The sequence below is a fragment of the Heptranchias perlo genome, chromosome 6 (genome assembly GCF_035084215.1).
Source record: "Heptranchias perlo isolate sHepPer1 chromosome 6, sHepPer1.hap1, whole genome shotgun sequence".
Classification (NCBI taxonomy): domain Eukaryota; kingdom Metazoa; phylum Chordata; class Chondrichthyes; order Hexanchiformes; family Hexanchidae; genus Heptranchias; species Heptranchias perlo.
The window spans coordinates 12,325,392-12,342,316 of NC_090330.1; the positions used below are offsets into that span (position 1 = coordinate 12,325,392).

Below are 16,925 nucleotides of genomic sequence, written 5' to 3' on the forward strand. Positions count from 1 at the left end.
AAGAATTTCATACGTTTCAATGAGATCACCTCTCATTCTCCTAAATTCCTGAGACTATAGGCCCATTCTACTCAATCTCTCCTCATAGGACAATCCTCTCATCCCAGGAATTAATCTAGTGAACCTTCGTTGCACTGCCTCTAAGGCAAGTATATCCTTCCTTAGATAAGGAGACCAAAACTGTACACAGTACTCCAGGTGAGGTCTCACCAAAGCCCTGTACAATTGTAAGGAATCTTACAACACCAGGTTGTAGTCCAACAGTTTGATTTTCAAATAAAACTGTTGGACTATAACCTGGTGTTGTAAGATTCCTTACATTTGTCCACCCCAGTCCATCACCGGCATCTCCACATCACTGTACAATTGTAGTAAGACCTCCTTTCTCTTGTACTCCAACCCCCTTGCAATAAAGGCCAACATGCCGTTTTGCTTTCCTAATTGCTTGCTATACCTGCATGCTAACTTATTGTGTTTCTTGTACAAGGACACCCAAATCCCTCTGAACACCAACATTTAATGGTTTCTCACCATTAAAAAAATATTCTATTTTTCTATTATTCCTACCAAAGTGAATAATTTCACATTTCCCCACATTATACTCCATCTGCCACCTTCTCGTCCACTCACTTAACCTGTCTATATCCCTTTGCAGCCTCTTTGTGTCCTTTTCACAGCTTACTTTCCCACCTAGCGTTGTATTGTCAGCAAACTTGGCTACATTACACTTGGTCCCAACACCTAAGTCATTGATATAGATTGTAAACAGCTGAGGTCCAAGCACCGATCCTTGCAGCACCCCACTAGTTACAACTTGCCAACCTGAAAATGACCCGTTTATCCCTACTCTTTTTTGTCCATTATCCAATCTTCAATCATGCTAATATATTGCCCCCAATCCCATGAGCCCTATTCTTAAGTAACAACCTTCTGTGTGGCACCTTATCGAATGCCTTTTGAAAATCCAAATATGCTACATCCACTGGTTCCCCCTTATCTACCCTGCTAATTACGTACTCAAAAAACTCGATTTGTCAAACACCGTTTCCCTTTCATGAAACTGTGTTGACTGCCTAATCATATTATGATTTTCTAAGTGCCACATTACTACATCCTTGATAATAGATTCTAGCATTTTCCCTACTACTGATGTCAGGCTAACTGGCCTGTAGTTCCCTGTTTTCTCTCTGCCTCCTTCCTTGAATAACAAAGTTACATTTGCTACCTTACAATCCACGGGGACCTTTCGAGAATCTAGGGAATTTTGGAAGATCAAAACCAATGCATCCACTATCTCTGCAGCCACCTCTTTTGAAACCCTAGGATGTAGGCCATCAGGTCCATGGGATTTGTCGGCTTTTAGTCCCATTAATTTCTCCAGTACTTTTTCTTTACTAATCTTAATTTCTTTTAGGTTCCTCACTCTCATTAGACCCTTGGTTCCCCACTATTTCTAGTATGTTTTTGTGTCCTCTACTGTGAAGACAGATATAAAATATTTGTTTAACGTCTCTGCCGTTTCCTTATTCCCCATTAGAATTTCTTCTGTCTCTGCCTCTAAGGGACCCACATTAACTTTTGTTAATCTCTTCCTTTTTACATACTTGTAGAAGCTCTTACAATCTGTTTTTATATTTCTTGCTCGTTTACTCTCATATTCAATTTCTTGGTCAACTTTTGCTGATTTTTAAGACCCTCCCAATCCTCAGGCTTACTACTCTTTTTGGCAACATTGTAAGCCTCTTCTTTTAATCTAATACTATCCTTAACTTCTCTAGTTAGCTACAGTTGGATCATCTTTCCCATGGAGTTTTTATTCCTCAAGGGAATGTATATTCATTGAGAATTATGAATTATTTCTTTAAATATTCACTATTGCTTATCTACTGTCATATCTTTTAATCTAATTTCCCAACCTACCTTAGCCAACTTGCCACTCATACCTATGTAATTGATTTTGTTTAAATTCAAGATCCTAGTTTCAGATGTAACTACATCACTCTCAAACTCAATATGAAATTCTATCATATTATGATCACTCTGCCCCAGAGGATCCTTAGCTATAAGATTACTAATTAACCTTGTCTCATTACACAATACTAGATCTAAAATAGCCTCTTCCCTCGTTGGTTCCTTGACATATTGTTCTAGAAAACTGTCTCGAATGCAATCCATGAATTTGTCCTCCAAACTGCTCTTACCAATTTGGTTTGCCCATTCTATATGAAGATTAAAGTCCCCCACGATTATTCCATTACCCTTGTTATATGCTCCTCTAATTTCCTGATTTATTCTGTCCAACACTATAATTACTGTCAGGGGGTCTATAAGCTACTCCCACCAGTGTTTTCTACCGCATGTTATTTCTTGGCTCCACCCATACTGATTCTACATCCTGATTTTCTGAGCTAAGATCCTTTCTCACTACTGCCTTTATCTCATCCTTTATTATCAGGGCTAGCCCCCCTCTTTTTTCCATTTTGTCTATCTTTTCTAATAGTCAAGTGCCCTGGAATATTTAGTTCCTGACCTTGATCACCCTGCAACCACGTCTCAGTAATGGCGACTAAATCAAACCCATTTATCTCTTGTGCCATTAGTTCATCTATCTTGTTACGAGTGCTTTTTGCCTTCAGATATAGCGCCTTTAATTTTAACTTTTTACTATTTTTCCCTGATGTGACCTTAGTCACTAATGCCCTATTACCTTTGCTAAACTCTCTGTCTCTTCCTGACACACTCTACTTGTTTTTACCCAAATCCCTACTCTGCTCTACAGCCTTGACTTTACTCTTTAGACTTATAAATTTACCCTTACCTGAACTGACCCCACCCCCCGACCCCCTTATTAGTTTAAAGCTCTATCTACCACCTTAGTTTTTCGATTCGCCAGGACACTGGTCCCAGCCCAGTTTAAGTGGAACCCGTCCCAACAGTGCCCCTTGAATTGAAACCCCTGCTTCCCACACCACTTTTTGAGCCATGCATTTAACCATCTAATTTGTTTGTCCCTATACCAATTTGCGCATGGCTCAGGTAGTAATCCAGAGATTGAGGTGCTGCTTATCAATTTGGACCCTAACTCCTCAAACTCCCTCAGCAGAACCTCATTCCTAGTTCTACCTATGTCGTTGGTTCCTACGTAGACCACAACAACTGGATCCTCCCCCTCCTGCTTCAAGTTCTTTTCCAGCCGTGAGGAGATGTCCTTAACCCTGGAAACTGGGCGGGCAACACAGCCTTCGGGACTCCCACTCGTGGCTGCAGAGAACAGTATTTATCCCCCTGACTATACTATCCCCTAACACTACCACATTCCTTTTCGCTCCCCCCACTTGAATGGCCTCTTGTACCACGGAGCCATGGTCAATCTACCCATCCTCCTTGCAGTCTTTGTTCTCATCCACACAGGTAGCAAGTACCTCGTACCTGTTGGACAAGGGCAAAGGCTGAGGCTCCTCCATCACTGCATCTGGGGTCCCCTTACCTACCTGACTTGCAGTCACATCCTCCTGTCCCTGATCACTAACCAAATCTAAACCACTACCTAACCTAAGGGGTGTGACTGCCTCCTGGATCAAAGTGTCCAGATAACTCTTCCCCCTCCCTGATGCATCGCAATGTCTGCATCTCGGACTCCAGCTCTCAACAACTCTGAGCTGAAGTTCCTCGAGTTGCAGACATGGTTGCTCGGGATCTTGCTGCTCTCCACCAACTCCCACATGCTGCAGTTACGACACAGCACCTGCCCTGCCATCCCCATCTAACCTTGTTTTATATATTTACTTAAAGTTTTTATGTAATTAAGTCACTTGGTTTATGTTTAGTTATTTTTTAAATTAATGTATCTAGTTTAAGTTACTAATTTAATAAAATATTAGCAAGTTATAGATTCCTAGTTTAAACCACTCCCCTAGCTTAGAGAGCAAAAAATTGCTCCATTGCCAGTTTTCATGTGTGCTCCATTTTCTTTCAATTCCCAGCATTCTGCAACAAAGAGAATGCTTTGATAGATCAGGTTTATCTTTTTATGGCCGGGATTTAGAAAGAACTAGACAGTAACACAATAGATTTTAGTATAAATGCTTTTTTTGGCAATTATTTTCCGTTATTGCAAGCCACAGTTGTTTTCTACTGTACTTGGCAGAGCGCTGTGTGTGGACATTTTTGTTTTAACTGATTACTTTTCTAAGAAATTCTAAACAAAGGCATCAAGAGCAGCTTTGTAGCCTTAATGATTTAGCTTTACTGATAGAGTTGTATTTGAATCCAAGATTCAGCTGACGTTCTTAATCGAGCTTTCCTTAGACTTTGCTCACTAACTTATTGTCAAAGGCCACGATCTCCAGCAATGTTTTCCTGAGGTCCACTGGGGAATGCTCCAAGATGGCGCACCAAGGTGAGATGGCAAGCAGATCATTGGCTGCCGTTCCCCAGCGACAGAGGCTGGTGGAAGCATTTGGACCTACAGTTGTTACATTTTTTCTTCTTTGTTAAAACTTGAGATATGGGCATCATTAGCAAGGCTGGTATTTATTGCCCATCCCGAGTTTCCCTTACAAGTCCAGTGGCTTGCGAGGGCAGCTAAGAGTCACCCACGTTGGTTTGGGGCTGGAGTCACAAATAGGCCAGACCAGCTAAGGACAGCAGGCTTCCTTCCCTAAAGGACATGAGGGAACCGGTTGGGGTTTTACAAACAATTCACGGGGGATGCAAGACAGGCTTTCGACAGTGATACTGAATCCAAGAGAATATCTAGTGTGGACCTGAAATTTATAACCGGGGCCTATATGGCTGAAGGCACTGCTGCCAATGTTGGGGTGAAGGCGGAGGAGGACTCCTCTGATGGCTCACTTAAGCCTGGAGTCAGCATTCTCATTTTTATCTTTCCCCCTCCACCATCGACTCCACTGCCACGTTCTCCAACTGGATGAGCTACGACTTCCTCCAGCTTAATCCCATTGGTGCTGCATTTATCCATCAGAGCAGCCTTGAATTCATTGTTTAAACAAAATCAAAACAAGAAGCACTACTTGAATTTTATATATAGTCTTTAATGTGACAGAATGTCCGAAGGTTTTTACAAAGAGGGACTGGACACTGAGTTAGGAGGATTAGAGGAGGTGACTAAAGGTGTAGTTAGAAGGTGGAGGGGCAATCTAATCTAGATGTTTAAAATTGTCAAAGGATTTGATAGAGTTGATACAGAGAAACTATTTCCTCTAGTGGGGAAATCCAGAACAAGGGAACATGATGTTAATTGTATCCATATGATTTATATCAATTAGTGTTAATTGTATTCAGGTGGTGCATATCAATTGGGCACTCTCGTGTATCCATTTACATGAGAGCTTATGTAGGGGGTGCATTGTGGTGGTAATGTGAATCTCTGTGAATAAAGGCTTGGAAGCAGCTGAAGACCAGGCTCTCGTATTCTATCCTTCACCACCTGACTATCCAGTTTTGACACATGATCTTAAAATTCAAGCTAGGCCAGTTAGTAATGAAATCAGGAAGCACATTTTTACACAAAGGGTAGTAGAAATTTGGAACTCGTTCCCCTAAAAGGTTGTGGACGCTGGGACAATTGAAATTTTCAAGACTGAGATCGATAGATTTTTGTTAGGTCAGGGTATCAAGGGATATGGGGCGTAGGCGGGTAAGTGGAGTTGAGGTACAGGTCAGTCATGATCTAATTAAATGGTGGAACAGGCTGGAGGGGCTGAATGGCCCTGTTCCTGTGATATAGGTTTAGAGGTGGCTTCAAGAAGTAAGTTTGAGTGCTGGGACATGCTGAATGAAGCACCCGCCACTCTCGGGAACCGGTGAAGGCAGATCAAGAAAATCAAAAGTTGTCCCAAACAGTCAGTGCAAAGCTTGTGGTTTTTCAAGTTAGTTATGCAGCAATTTCCTTCTGGTTTCCTATCCCTTAGGGCATGTCACAATGTAACTGGCCAAAATTCCTCATGCCGTTGCAATGTAACGTGACCTGCTGATGGGCTAGATTTCATTTTCATGTTGGTACCGAGGTCACACTCATTACAGAATGGTGTTGAACGTCTTGTATTTGGCAGTACCGAGTTTCACCTTGTCATGAACAATTTCCAAGGCATTGGTTATCACCGTTTCTGTGGTGGTACAGCAGCATTGAGGACAAGTGGCTGTAAATAAAACCAGGTGTTAAAGTGCCTCCCTCCTGTCTCTGGGATCACCGTGTTTCTCTTGTTTGGGTGGTGTAACAGCAGCATTTTTGTTTTTGTAATTCCCCTTTTGTGCACATTGAGGTGAGGGATGTCTATGCTGGAAAAGAGAAAACTTTGTTCGTTTGAACCATTCAATCATCACCACTGATTAGCTGGTGATTTATCTAATTTGTGGGACCTTGCTGCGTGCAAATTGGTTGACTACACTTCCTAAGTAATTCATTGCATGTGAAGCCTCTTGGGATGTCCTGAGGATATGAAAAGTGCAACAGAAATGCAAGATTGGTCCTTCCCTTCATTCTATCTTCCCTCCCTGGTGTCAGCGTCTGACATTCCCAGGTTGGGTGCGGCGCAGCCATTTGCAGAGGTAGGAGTGTGGTGGCACAAAAATCATGGAATCATCTGATAACCAAACACTGTGATTAGGGAGGGAGAGGGGAGAGAAACTAGGCTGTTTCAGGACAGATGAGGTCAGAGGGCTTTAATAGTCCTCTTGATACTTATCTATAATCTATCCTTTTAAAATTAATTGCTGGATTTACAGTGAGTTTATCATTTCAACCAGGCTGTTAAATTGTGTGTGTGTGTGTGTGTGTATTGCATGCATGTATACATACATAGATATGTCCTTTCGGGAAGGAAACCTGCCGTCCTTGCCCGGTCTGGCCTATATGTGACTCCAAACCCACAGCAATGTGGTTGATTCTTAATTGCCCTCTGAAATGGCCTAGCAAGCCACTCAGTTGTAAAATCTCGCTTTAAAAAAGTCACAATAAGAATAAAACCAGACGGACCACCCGGCATCGGACCACTAGGCACCGGACGTGACAAAGGCAAACCAAGCCCAGTCGACCCTGCAAAGTCCTCCTCGCTAATATCTGGGGACTTGTGCCAAAATTGGGAGAGCTGTCCCACAGACTAGTCAAGCAACAGCCTGAAATAGCTGTATATTTCCAAGTCGGGATAGTGTGTGACTTGGAGGGGAATGTGCAGGTGGTGTTGTTCCCATGTGCCTGCTGCCCTTGTCCTTTTAGATAGTAGAGGTCACGAGTTTGGGAGGTGCTGTCGAAGAAGCCTTGGCGAATTGCTGCAGTGCATCCTGTGGATGGTACACACTGCAGCCACAGTGTGCCGGTGGTGAAGGGAGTGAATGTTTAGGGTGGTGGATGGGGTTGTGGTTTGAAGACCTGTCGAGTGGGGAAATGGAAATTAGATTCTCGTCCCTAGTTAATTACCACTTAACAAGAAGTTCAAATGTATTTTTTGTTGCAAAGTTGGAACTTTAAGCCAACTCTGTGTGGTTAAATGATCAGCGTACTTCAATGGGAGATGTGAGGGAGGAGAACAGAGATGTACCTGCTCTTAATTTCTAATGTTTGCAGCCACTTGGGCGATTTATAGAAATACAGTGAAATGTTCTGGAGAGAGATGATATCCATCTCACTTAGAAAAAGCAGAATTGAACTTACTGCTGAGTACAGCTTCTGTTACTCCTTCTCAGGCACTGTCCCTTCCCTTTCAAATCAGCCATCATCACCACTTCCTCAGAAAAAAACCTTGAACCCTCTGTCTTTGCAAACTACTCTCCCATTTCCAACTTCCCTTTCCCCTCCAAAGTCCTTGAACGTGTTTTCACCTCCCAATTCCAGCCCCATCTTTCCCTCAACTCCACGTTTGAATCTCCAATCAGGTTTCCACCCATGCCATAGCACTAAAATGATCATAATTGAACTCTCAAATAACATTCTCCATGACTGTTACCATGGTGCACTATCCCTCCTCATCCTTCTCGACCTGTCTGCAGCCTTTGACACAATTGACCACACTATGCTACTCCTCCATTGTCCAGCTCAGTGGGACTGCCCTCGCTTGGTTTCACTCTTCCTTATCCAATCATAGGCAGAGCATCTCCAGCAATGGCTTTTCTTCCCACCCCCACACCATTACCTCTGGAGCTCCTCAAGGATCTATGCTTGATACCCTCTCCTTCTTCATCTGAATGCTGCCCCTTGGAGGCATCATCCAAAGACATGGGGTGAGCTTCCACATCTACAGAGTCAACACCCAGCTCTATCTTTCTACTACCTTTCTCAGCTCCTTCACTGCTGCTGTACCGTCAGACTCCTTGTCCAACATCCAGTCTTGCATCAACTGCAATTTCCTCCATTAAAACATTTGAAAAACCAGAGCCATTGTCTTCATCCCCCACCACAAATTCCGTACCGTTGCCACTGATTCCATTCCCCTCTCTGGCTACTGTCTCTGGTTGAATCAGACTGTTTGCGTAATCAGCATTCTGCTTGACCCCGAGCTGAGTTTCTGACCTCGTATCCTCTCCATCACAAAGCCCACCTCCATAACATTACCTGCCTCTGCTCCTGCCTCAGCCCATCTGCTGATGAAACTCTTATCCATGACCTTGTCACCTCCAGACAGGATTAATCCAATCCGCTCCTGGTCAGTCTCCCGTTCTAAAGTTCAGCTTATCCAAAACTCTGCTGCCTATATCCTTGCCTGCACCACATCCCACCCACCCATCACCCCTGCCCATTGGACTCCAGTTCTCCAACACCTCCACTTCAAAATTCTCATCCTCCGTGTTTCTGTCACTTAATGGCCTCTCCCCTCCCTATTTCTGTAACCTCCTCTAGCCCTACAATCCCCCCAGTACTCTCCATTGCTCCGGTTCTGGTTTCTTGTGCATCTCCCCGTCCTCCACCACTGGCGGCCAGATCTTCAGCCACCTGGATCCCATGCTCTGGATTCCCTTCCTAATATCATCTTCTTTGGCTCGCCGTCCACTTTAGTCCAATTGCACCTCTGTGAAGTACCTCGGGATATTTTTCTACGTTGAAGAGACTATATACGTTATTGTTGATCAACTATGTCAGTATATTGGCATTTAAACTCAGTGAAAATGTGTTTCTGTTTCTTCCGTCTAGGACCTTGCACACCCTGAAAGCACCAGCAGAACAAAGCAGGAAAGTGCATGGCTATTCCGACTGTGGTACAGCTTTGATCACAAGTATCCTTTTCCCTGGCAATGAAATAGCTTATTTGTCAGGAATCCATGGCCCTCTCTGAGTTACAATTGGAGTGCTTTTTGCAGCATGATTTAGGATAATATTGACCTAATTCTGCTCCTAAATAGGCGGGTTTGAAAGGTAGCTTCTAGTAAATGCTTCAGTATCTGTTGTGTAGTATGGCTTGAAAATTCGAAACTGCCGACCTCATTTCTGAGCACTCTGGTCTTTAAAGCTGCTTGCTGCCTGTCTAAACAAAGCATGGCTCTGGTGATCTGAACACACAATGAACAGAATAGTTCCTTTATAGTTAGGCTGCCGAAGGAGTGGTCTGGGGCTGGGGCTGGGTGGAGTGTTGCCTGTGGAAGCCAGTTGCTCAGAGTTGAATAGTGGAGATGGGGCTATGTTTTGGAGTATTTATGCAGAAGTTTCCCTCAGGAGGTTAAGTCCATGATAGGGTAGACTGTTTATCGTCTTTGGGAGCAGTGGATGTGATGTGCCAGATGCCCTTTTCCTTTGTCCTTTCTTGTTTGCCACTTTACAGATCATGATTTGGAATACACTACCGGAAAGAGCGGTGGAAGCAGATTCAGTAATAACTTTCAAAAAGGAATTGGACAAATACTTGAAGAGGAAAAAATTGCAGGGCTATGGGGAAAGAGCAGGGGAATGGGGACAAATTGAATAGCTCTTTCAAAGAGCTGGCACAAGCGCGATGGACCGAATGGCCTCCTTCTCTGCTGTATCATTCTATGAATTATCCTTCTGTGCTGCCAAAGAGCTTAAAAATAAATGAGCAACAAGGGCAAACTTCAGCTAATCTATTTTTCAGCGATAAATCAATTACTCACTAATACTGTCTGGAGCTCCTTTATGCCAAAATAGATTCTGACTCAAACAGTGCTGGGTTATGAGTAATTTCCTGTACTCCAGATCCGGAAGTGTGTCACTTTCTCAAAACACAATGTAAGCTCCCACTGATCTATTTAATTATGATGGCAGATACTTTGATGGCTGGTTTAGCTCCGGGACTGAATCAGCATTTTTGGTTCCGCTTATTGCTGTATCTTGAGCCTCGCCAGCAGATTTTAAAAAATCTTCCTTCCTCTTTATGGAATCCGTTTGCCTAATATGCATTCTTCAGTTGAGAAGGTAAGGTGGAGGTCTACTTCCCGCATGTCCATCAATGTTGGTTGAAATCACTGGGAAGTGTGCCAAGGGTCACCTGGGGCGATTGGTCCTCTTATTTTTCTTCTCCCTGTGGGAAAACACCTGGGATCCCCTGGTGGCATAGTTGAAATCAGGACTTATCAAAAGAGCCAATGCCCCACTATTCTTTGGTCTGGCATATTGGAAGTCTGATATGTTGGAGCTCCTCCATGTTGGCTTTCCCCTATTTACCATCTTTTTTGAAACAAAATAAAAATCAACTGATTGCTAACACTTTGACTAATTTTTAATATCTTTGATTATTTATGTCTGTTTTGACTTTTTAAAAAAAAACTAGTTTTGTTTGATCTAATAACTTCTGACTTGGTGCTTAGACCCCGAACCATTGCCCTTTGTTGTGCTGTTCACCAGCTTGTTCGATGTCCACATGAAGGTGAATGAATTGAATGAAAAAGCTTCAAGAAGAGAGAATTGAAATTTCTTTCTGACTCCCAAAGATAATCGAGAAAAAAAAAAAAATCCTCTAGGCCATCAAACATTATACTCTCTGTTATTTAATACTGACCTGATGCATTCCATAGATAACATTCACTCTGTTGCTGGTACCATTGTGTTCGGTAGATTTTCTGATTAGCGTTGCCTCCTTATTAAATGCTTTTGTTCACTATCAACCAAATATTTGCCCAGCTACTTTTTAAAGAGTTGATCAGCCTACTAATAGCTGCCTTAATCGTGACCTTATTCCACAATACTGTACTGTAAATCTCCAATCAACCACGAGGTTTGCCTATTTTGTTTTTTCAGTACTGCAACTCTAGCTGAGGTTGAATGGTCTGATTGTGTCCTTATCCGTACTTTTGCTCATTTTAAAATGTTGGATCATGGTTTCCCTACACCCCCAAGTTGCCTTTTCTCTAGTCAGACAGGCCTTAGTCTGTCAGCCTATCCTAGCTATCCTTATAATGTAATGATTTGAGTCACAGAATCCTTCTTATTACCTTTTCCAGTGCATTGGCTTTTGATGATTTGATGCTCCAGAGTGTGCTGTGTTCCAAATGGGGTCTTAATCTGGGAGCTGCCAGCGGTCTAGCCTTGTCAGATCGTCTCTTCCCATTGGTAAACTCGAATCATGCTACCCGTGCTTTCGCTATTTAAGGTCTAAAACCACAAACGTACGTGACCACTGGCTCCCCGTCAATGTACATTTGCTCATCACAAGATTATGTCAAGAAGAGAAAAACCACTCCACATACGACAAATTGATAAAACGAAGCTAGGAACTAAGTGCGACTATTTCATAGCACGTAAGAGAAGTTATAAGGTTAGCTTGCCCTAGGCCTAGACAAGGTCATGAAGTTATTATATTCATGTTCTAACATTGTGGTTTTACCTATCTGATTCATTACCATTCTGCTTACTGCAGGATTTTCAAGAATTTCTAACACTTACCATTAACCCTTAAAGTTCTACGGCCCCTCACTCATCAGGGCGAGACATGGTGCTGCGAAATGGCCCATTTTCCATTGCAGACATCCAGTGTTAGCATTGAGCAGTCCCAGATCATTATATTGAATTAAGTAACCGTTTATGACTTGTTCTAGTACTTGATTAGTCTTGTTGATTACCACTTTATATTAAGTGGTATTTTCAGTCAATAGTCAAGTCTAGAAATGACAAACCCATGGAGATGGAATGAGGCAGGGGTGGAGGCTGGCGATGTAGGGAGGTGGAAGTCGACAGTCTTTGTAACAAATAGGATATGGGGTCGGAAGCTTGGCTCGGAGTTGAATAGGACACCAAGGTCGTGAAAACTTTGATTCAAATAAAGACAGTGGTTGGAGAGTGGTTGGAATCGGTGGCAAGGATACGAAATTTGTGGCGGGGATCGAAGATGATAGCCTTCAATCTTCATGATATTTAAACTGGAGGAAATTGTGGCTAAACCAAGATTGGATTTGGACAAGCAATCTGACAATGCGGTGGAGGAGAGAGAGAGAGATATGGTGTAGAGTTAGAGTGGGGTGTCATCAGTGTGCAATGAGGAAGAAGTGGGGGTCAAAGATAGATCCTTGGCAGACTCCAGAGGTAATAGTGAAAGGGGGAGAAGAGAAGCCATTGCTGGAGATGTCTGGATACAATTGGATAGGAATGAGTGGAACCAAGTGATGGCAGTCCCACTGACCTAGACAATGGAAAGGCATTAGGAGAGAATGGTGAGGTCGAACATGTCAAAGGTTGCAGACAGATGATGGGAAAAGAGGAGGGATAGTGTACCATGGTGACAATCGCAGAGGATGTCATTTGTGACTTCTGGGCATTTCAGTGTTGTGGCAGGAGTGGAAACTTGATTGGAATTGTGGGAAAGATGAGCAGGTATTTGGGAGGCGACTATATGTTAAAAGACTTTGGAGAGGAAAGGGAGATTAGAGATGGGGCAGTAGTTTGCAAGGACAGAGGGGTCAAGGGTAGGACTTTGAGGGGGGTGATGACAGCGATTTTAAAAGGGAGGGGGACAGTACCTAAGGAGAGGGAACCATTTACAATATCAACTAGCATGGGAGCCAGGAAGGGAAGTTAAGTGGTCAGCAATTTCATGGAAATTAGGTCAAGGGAGCAGGAAGTGGTCTCATGGGCAAGATGAACTTGGAGAAATTAGAAGAGAAACTATAGAAAGAGAGCTAGAGCAGGGGAGTGCCCAAGGGGAAGTTTGGCTTGGAGGGCAAGAGTAAAGGGGATAAGCAGCAGAGTTAGCTGAACAGACGGTCTCAATTTTATTGACAAAGAAGTCCATGAGCTCCGAGCACTTGTTGGAGGTGAGGGTGGAGGACCAGGCTAGGCACTTTCCCACAGGGAAGAAGGATGAGCATTTCCTAAAGACTGATTCGAAGATGTGGAACCCATCTCCAGGTCACCATCACCATTTTATTGTTTTGTTTTTGAGTTTTGCATTGGAAAAGAATCTCTCGTTCTGCTCCTTGGCCTGAATCCCCCATCTGACAGGCAGGAGTCAAAAGAACAATTTATATTTAGTTTTTGTTAAGTCGACATCTGGCTGCAGATGAAGTTGGCATGGACGAGCTTTCTGCTTGCAGACCATTAAATGTTTCTCGTCAGTTATCAGAGTGCACAGACAAACTGGAAAGGGAAAACAAGACCAGAATGTATTCAGTTACAATAGCTGAATCTCAAGCCAACTTGCTGCGTTGAATGTGAAAATGACAGGTTTTTAAGTAAAATCTGGCTGTCAAGTTTTGTTTTTTAGAGTTTGAAAACACTGGTCAATTACACAAAAAAAAAAGAACAGTTTCCACATCTCTGAAATCCAGAGGTCTGTTTGAATTTTTTTTTTGCCAATCACTTTTTGGGAGTGGAGTGGATATGGATCCCTGACACATCCGTCACTCTCTTGAGTTTAATCCTCTCCCATTCTCACACAGTATAATTTGGAAGAATTTAGCTTTCTGACCAGTTTAAGTTCCCAAGTATCCCATTTCTGTTTTCTAAGCTAACAGACTAATCCTATTGTTCAACAAACATGTAACAGGTCTGATACACTCAATAAAATAAAAAATCAGCTGTAACCCAATCGGGCAACATAATTGGGCCATAGCTATTTACAATCTATATTAATGACTTAGATGAAGGGACCGAGTGTAATGTATCCAAGTTTGCTGACGATACAAAGCTAGGTGGGAAAGTAAGCTGTGAGGAGTTTGCAAAGGGATATGGACAGGTTAAGCAAGTGAGCAAGAAGGTGGCAGATGGAGTATAACGTGGGGAAATATGAGGTTATTCATTTTGGTAGGAAAAAGAGTATTTTTTTAAATGGTGAGAAACCATTACATTTTGGTGTTCAGAGGGTTTTGGGTGTTTTTGTACAAGAAACACAAAAAGTTAGCAAGTAATTAGGAAGGCAAATGGCATATCGGCCTTTATTGCAAGGGTTGGAGTACAAGAGTAAGGAGGTCTTACTACAATTGTACAGGGCTTTGGCGAGATCTCACTTGGAGTACTGTGTACAGTTTTGGTCTCCTTTAAGGAAGGATATACTTGCCTTCAAGGTGGTGCAACAAAGGTTCACTAGATTAATTTCTGGGATGAGAGGGTTGTCCTATGAAGAGAGATTGAGTAGAATGGGCCTATACTCTCAGGACTTTAGGAGAATGAGAGGTGATCCCATTGAAACTTGTAAGATTCTGAGGGGGCTTGACAGGGGAGATGCTGAAAGGTTGTTTCCCCTGGCTGGCAAGTCTAGAACTAGGGGGCATAGTCTCAGGATAAGGGGTCGGCCATTTAAGACTGAGATGAGGTAGAATTTCTTCACTCAGAGGGTTGTGAATCTTTGGAATTCTCTACCCCTGAGGGCTGTGGATGCTGAGTCATTGCATATATTCAAGGCTGAGTTAGAGAGATTTTTGGACTCCAGGAAAATCAAGGGATATGGGGATCGGGCAGAAAAGTGGAGTTGAGGTCGAAGATCGGCCATGATCTTATTGAATGGCAGAGCAGGCTCAAGGGGCCGTATGGCCTATTCCTGCTCTAATTTCTTATGTTCTTAATTACTGCTCTGTACCCATTTTTTTCTGCATAATGGCTTCACCTATATTTTTTTTGCTTGCTTTTTGAAAAGGGCCCATTTCCGAGTATTCAGGTGTGGTAGGGACTGTATCCTTCTGGGATACAAAAAATGACTTTAAAATAGCTGCTCCTTTTTCCTGTTTTAAATGAGAAACAGTTCTTGCAGTAATGGACATTGCATATGATGTGACTTTAACACTAACCATTTCCTATTAAAATACCAGCTCTGCTTGTGTTGGCCCACGTGAAAAAGGCTGCAACCCCTGTGAAAATGGTATTAAATTGTTTGACCTCTGCCAAACACAGCACTTCCAACAGAATTCAAGTCCAATTTGTGTCTTGTTTTTTGGCACCTATTTTGGAATAAATGGAGATGTTCGATAGGTCTCCTTAGCCCTTCCCCTCCAAAACCTTTTGAATTGATTCAGTATTTCTGTTTATTGTTTCAGTACATTAAATACTTGCCAAAGTAACACAAAAGTAGTCTTGGCTTGAAATTTAGTGTAGATAGAAGAATAGTTTTCAGTCAATGAAGATAACCTTTTGGCACCAAATGATATGACTGTTCAATAGTATGAGGTAAACACCTGTGCAGTTTTGCTGTTTTTTGGAATCTGAATAATCTGGTCCATTGGGACTATATTGAACGAATTATCCACCTACAGGTCCAGAAAATAGTCTTCCATTGACATGAAGCGGATGGATTAAATGTCTTCCTTTTCTGACGTTTTACTGCACTGTGACAAATATTTACAAAGTAATGATGCAGCAAAAGGACTTTAAATTTAGTTAGACAATTAATGGTAAGATGTGCCCCTCACAGATTCAAACACATCCTTCAAATGACTAAATGTTGCACCAATGTAGACCTAAAATTAGATTTGAAAGCTTTCAAAATTAAATGCTAGGATCCTACAGTAAGAGCCCATAGCCTTGAGATTACCATGTCCCCATTAAAATAATGGGCAAAGAAATAAAACCATAGAAGTTTACAGTACAGAAGGAGGCCATTTGGTCTTTATCAGTGCTGGCTCTTTGCTGGAGGAATTTTAAAATTAATCCCACAGTCGTGCTCTCTCCTCATAGCCCCTTCTTCAAATACTTATTCATATTTCCCTTAAAAAAAAAATTCAGTGGTCTCTGCTTTAACTGTTCATTGTGGTAAAGTATTCCATGTTCTTAAAACTCTCTATTTAAAGAACTTTCTCCTTACTACAATAACAACAACAACTTGCATTTATATCATAGAATCATAGAAGTTACAACATGGAAACAGGCCTTTCGGCCCAACATGTCCATGTCGCCCAGTTTATACCACTCAGCTAGTCCCAATTTCCTGCACTTGGCCCATATCCTTCGATACCCATCTTACCCACGTAACTGTCCAAATGCTTTTTAAAAGACAAAATTGTACCCACCTCTACTACTGCCTCTGGCAGCTCGTTCCAGACACTCACCACCCTTTGAGTGAAAAAATTGCCCCTCTGGACCCTTTTGTATCTCTCCCCTCTCACCTTAAATCTATGCCCCCTCGTTATAGACTCCCCTACCTTTGGGAAAAGATTTTGACTATCTACCTTATTTATGACCCTCATTATTTTATAGACTTCTATAAGATCACCCCTAAACCTCCTATTCTCCAGGGAAAAAAGTCTCAGTCTATCCAACCTCTCCCTATAAGTCAAACCATCAAGTCCCGGTAGCATCCTAGTAAATCTTTTCTGCACTCTTTCTAGTTTAATAATATCCTTTCTATAATAGGGTGACCAGAACTGTACACAGTATTCCAAGTGTGGCCTTACTAATGTCTTGTACAACTTCAACAAGACATCCCAACTCCTGCATTCAATGTTCTGACCAATGAAACCAAGCATGCCGAATGCCTTCTTCACCACCCTATCCACCTGTGACTCCACTTTCAAGGAGCTATGAACCTGTACTCCTAGATCTC

At 42.4% G+C, this 16,925-nt stretch overlaps 1 protein-coding gene across 2 annotated transcripts in view; it reads left to right on the forward strand.

Moving 5' to 3' along the window:
- slc9a7 (solute carrier family 9 member 7) overlaps positions 1–16,925 on the forward strand; it is a 117,735-nt gene that overhangs the window by 81,425 nt on the left and 19,385 nt on the right. For both annotated transcript variants that reach the window (XM_067985768.1, XM_067985769.1), the window contains one exon: positions 9,146–9,228. In XM_067985768.1, the coding sequence (XP_067841869.1) occupies positions 9,146–9,228 (83 nt within the window). The remainder of the gene's footprint in view (positions 1–9,145; positions 9,229–16,925) is intronic.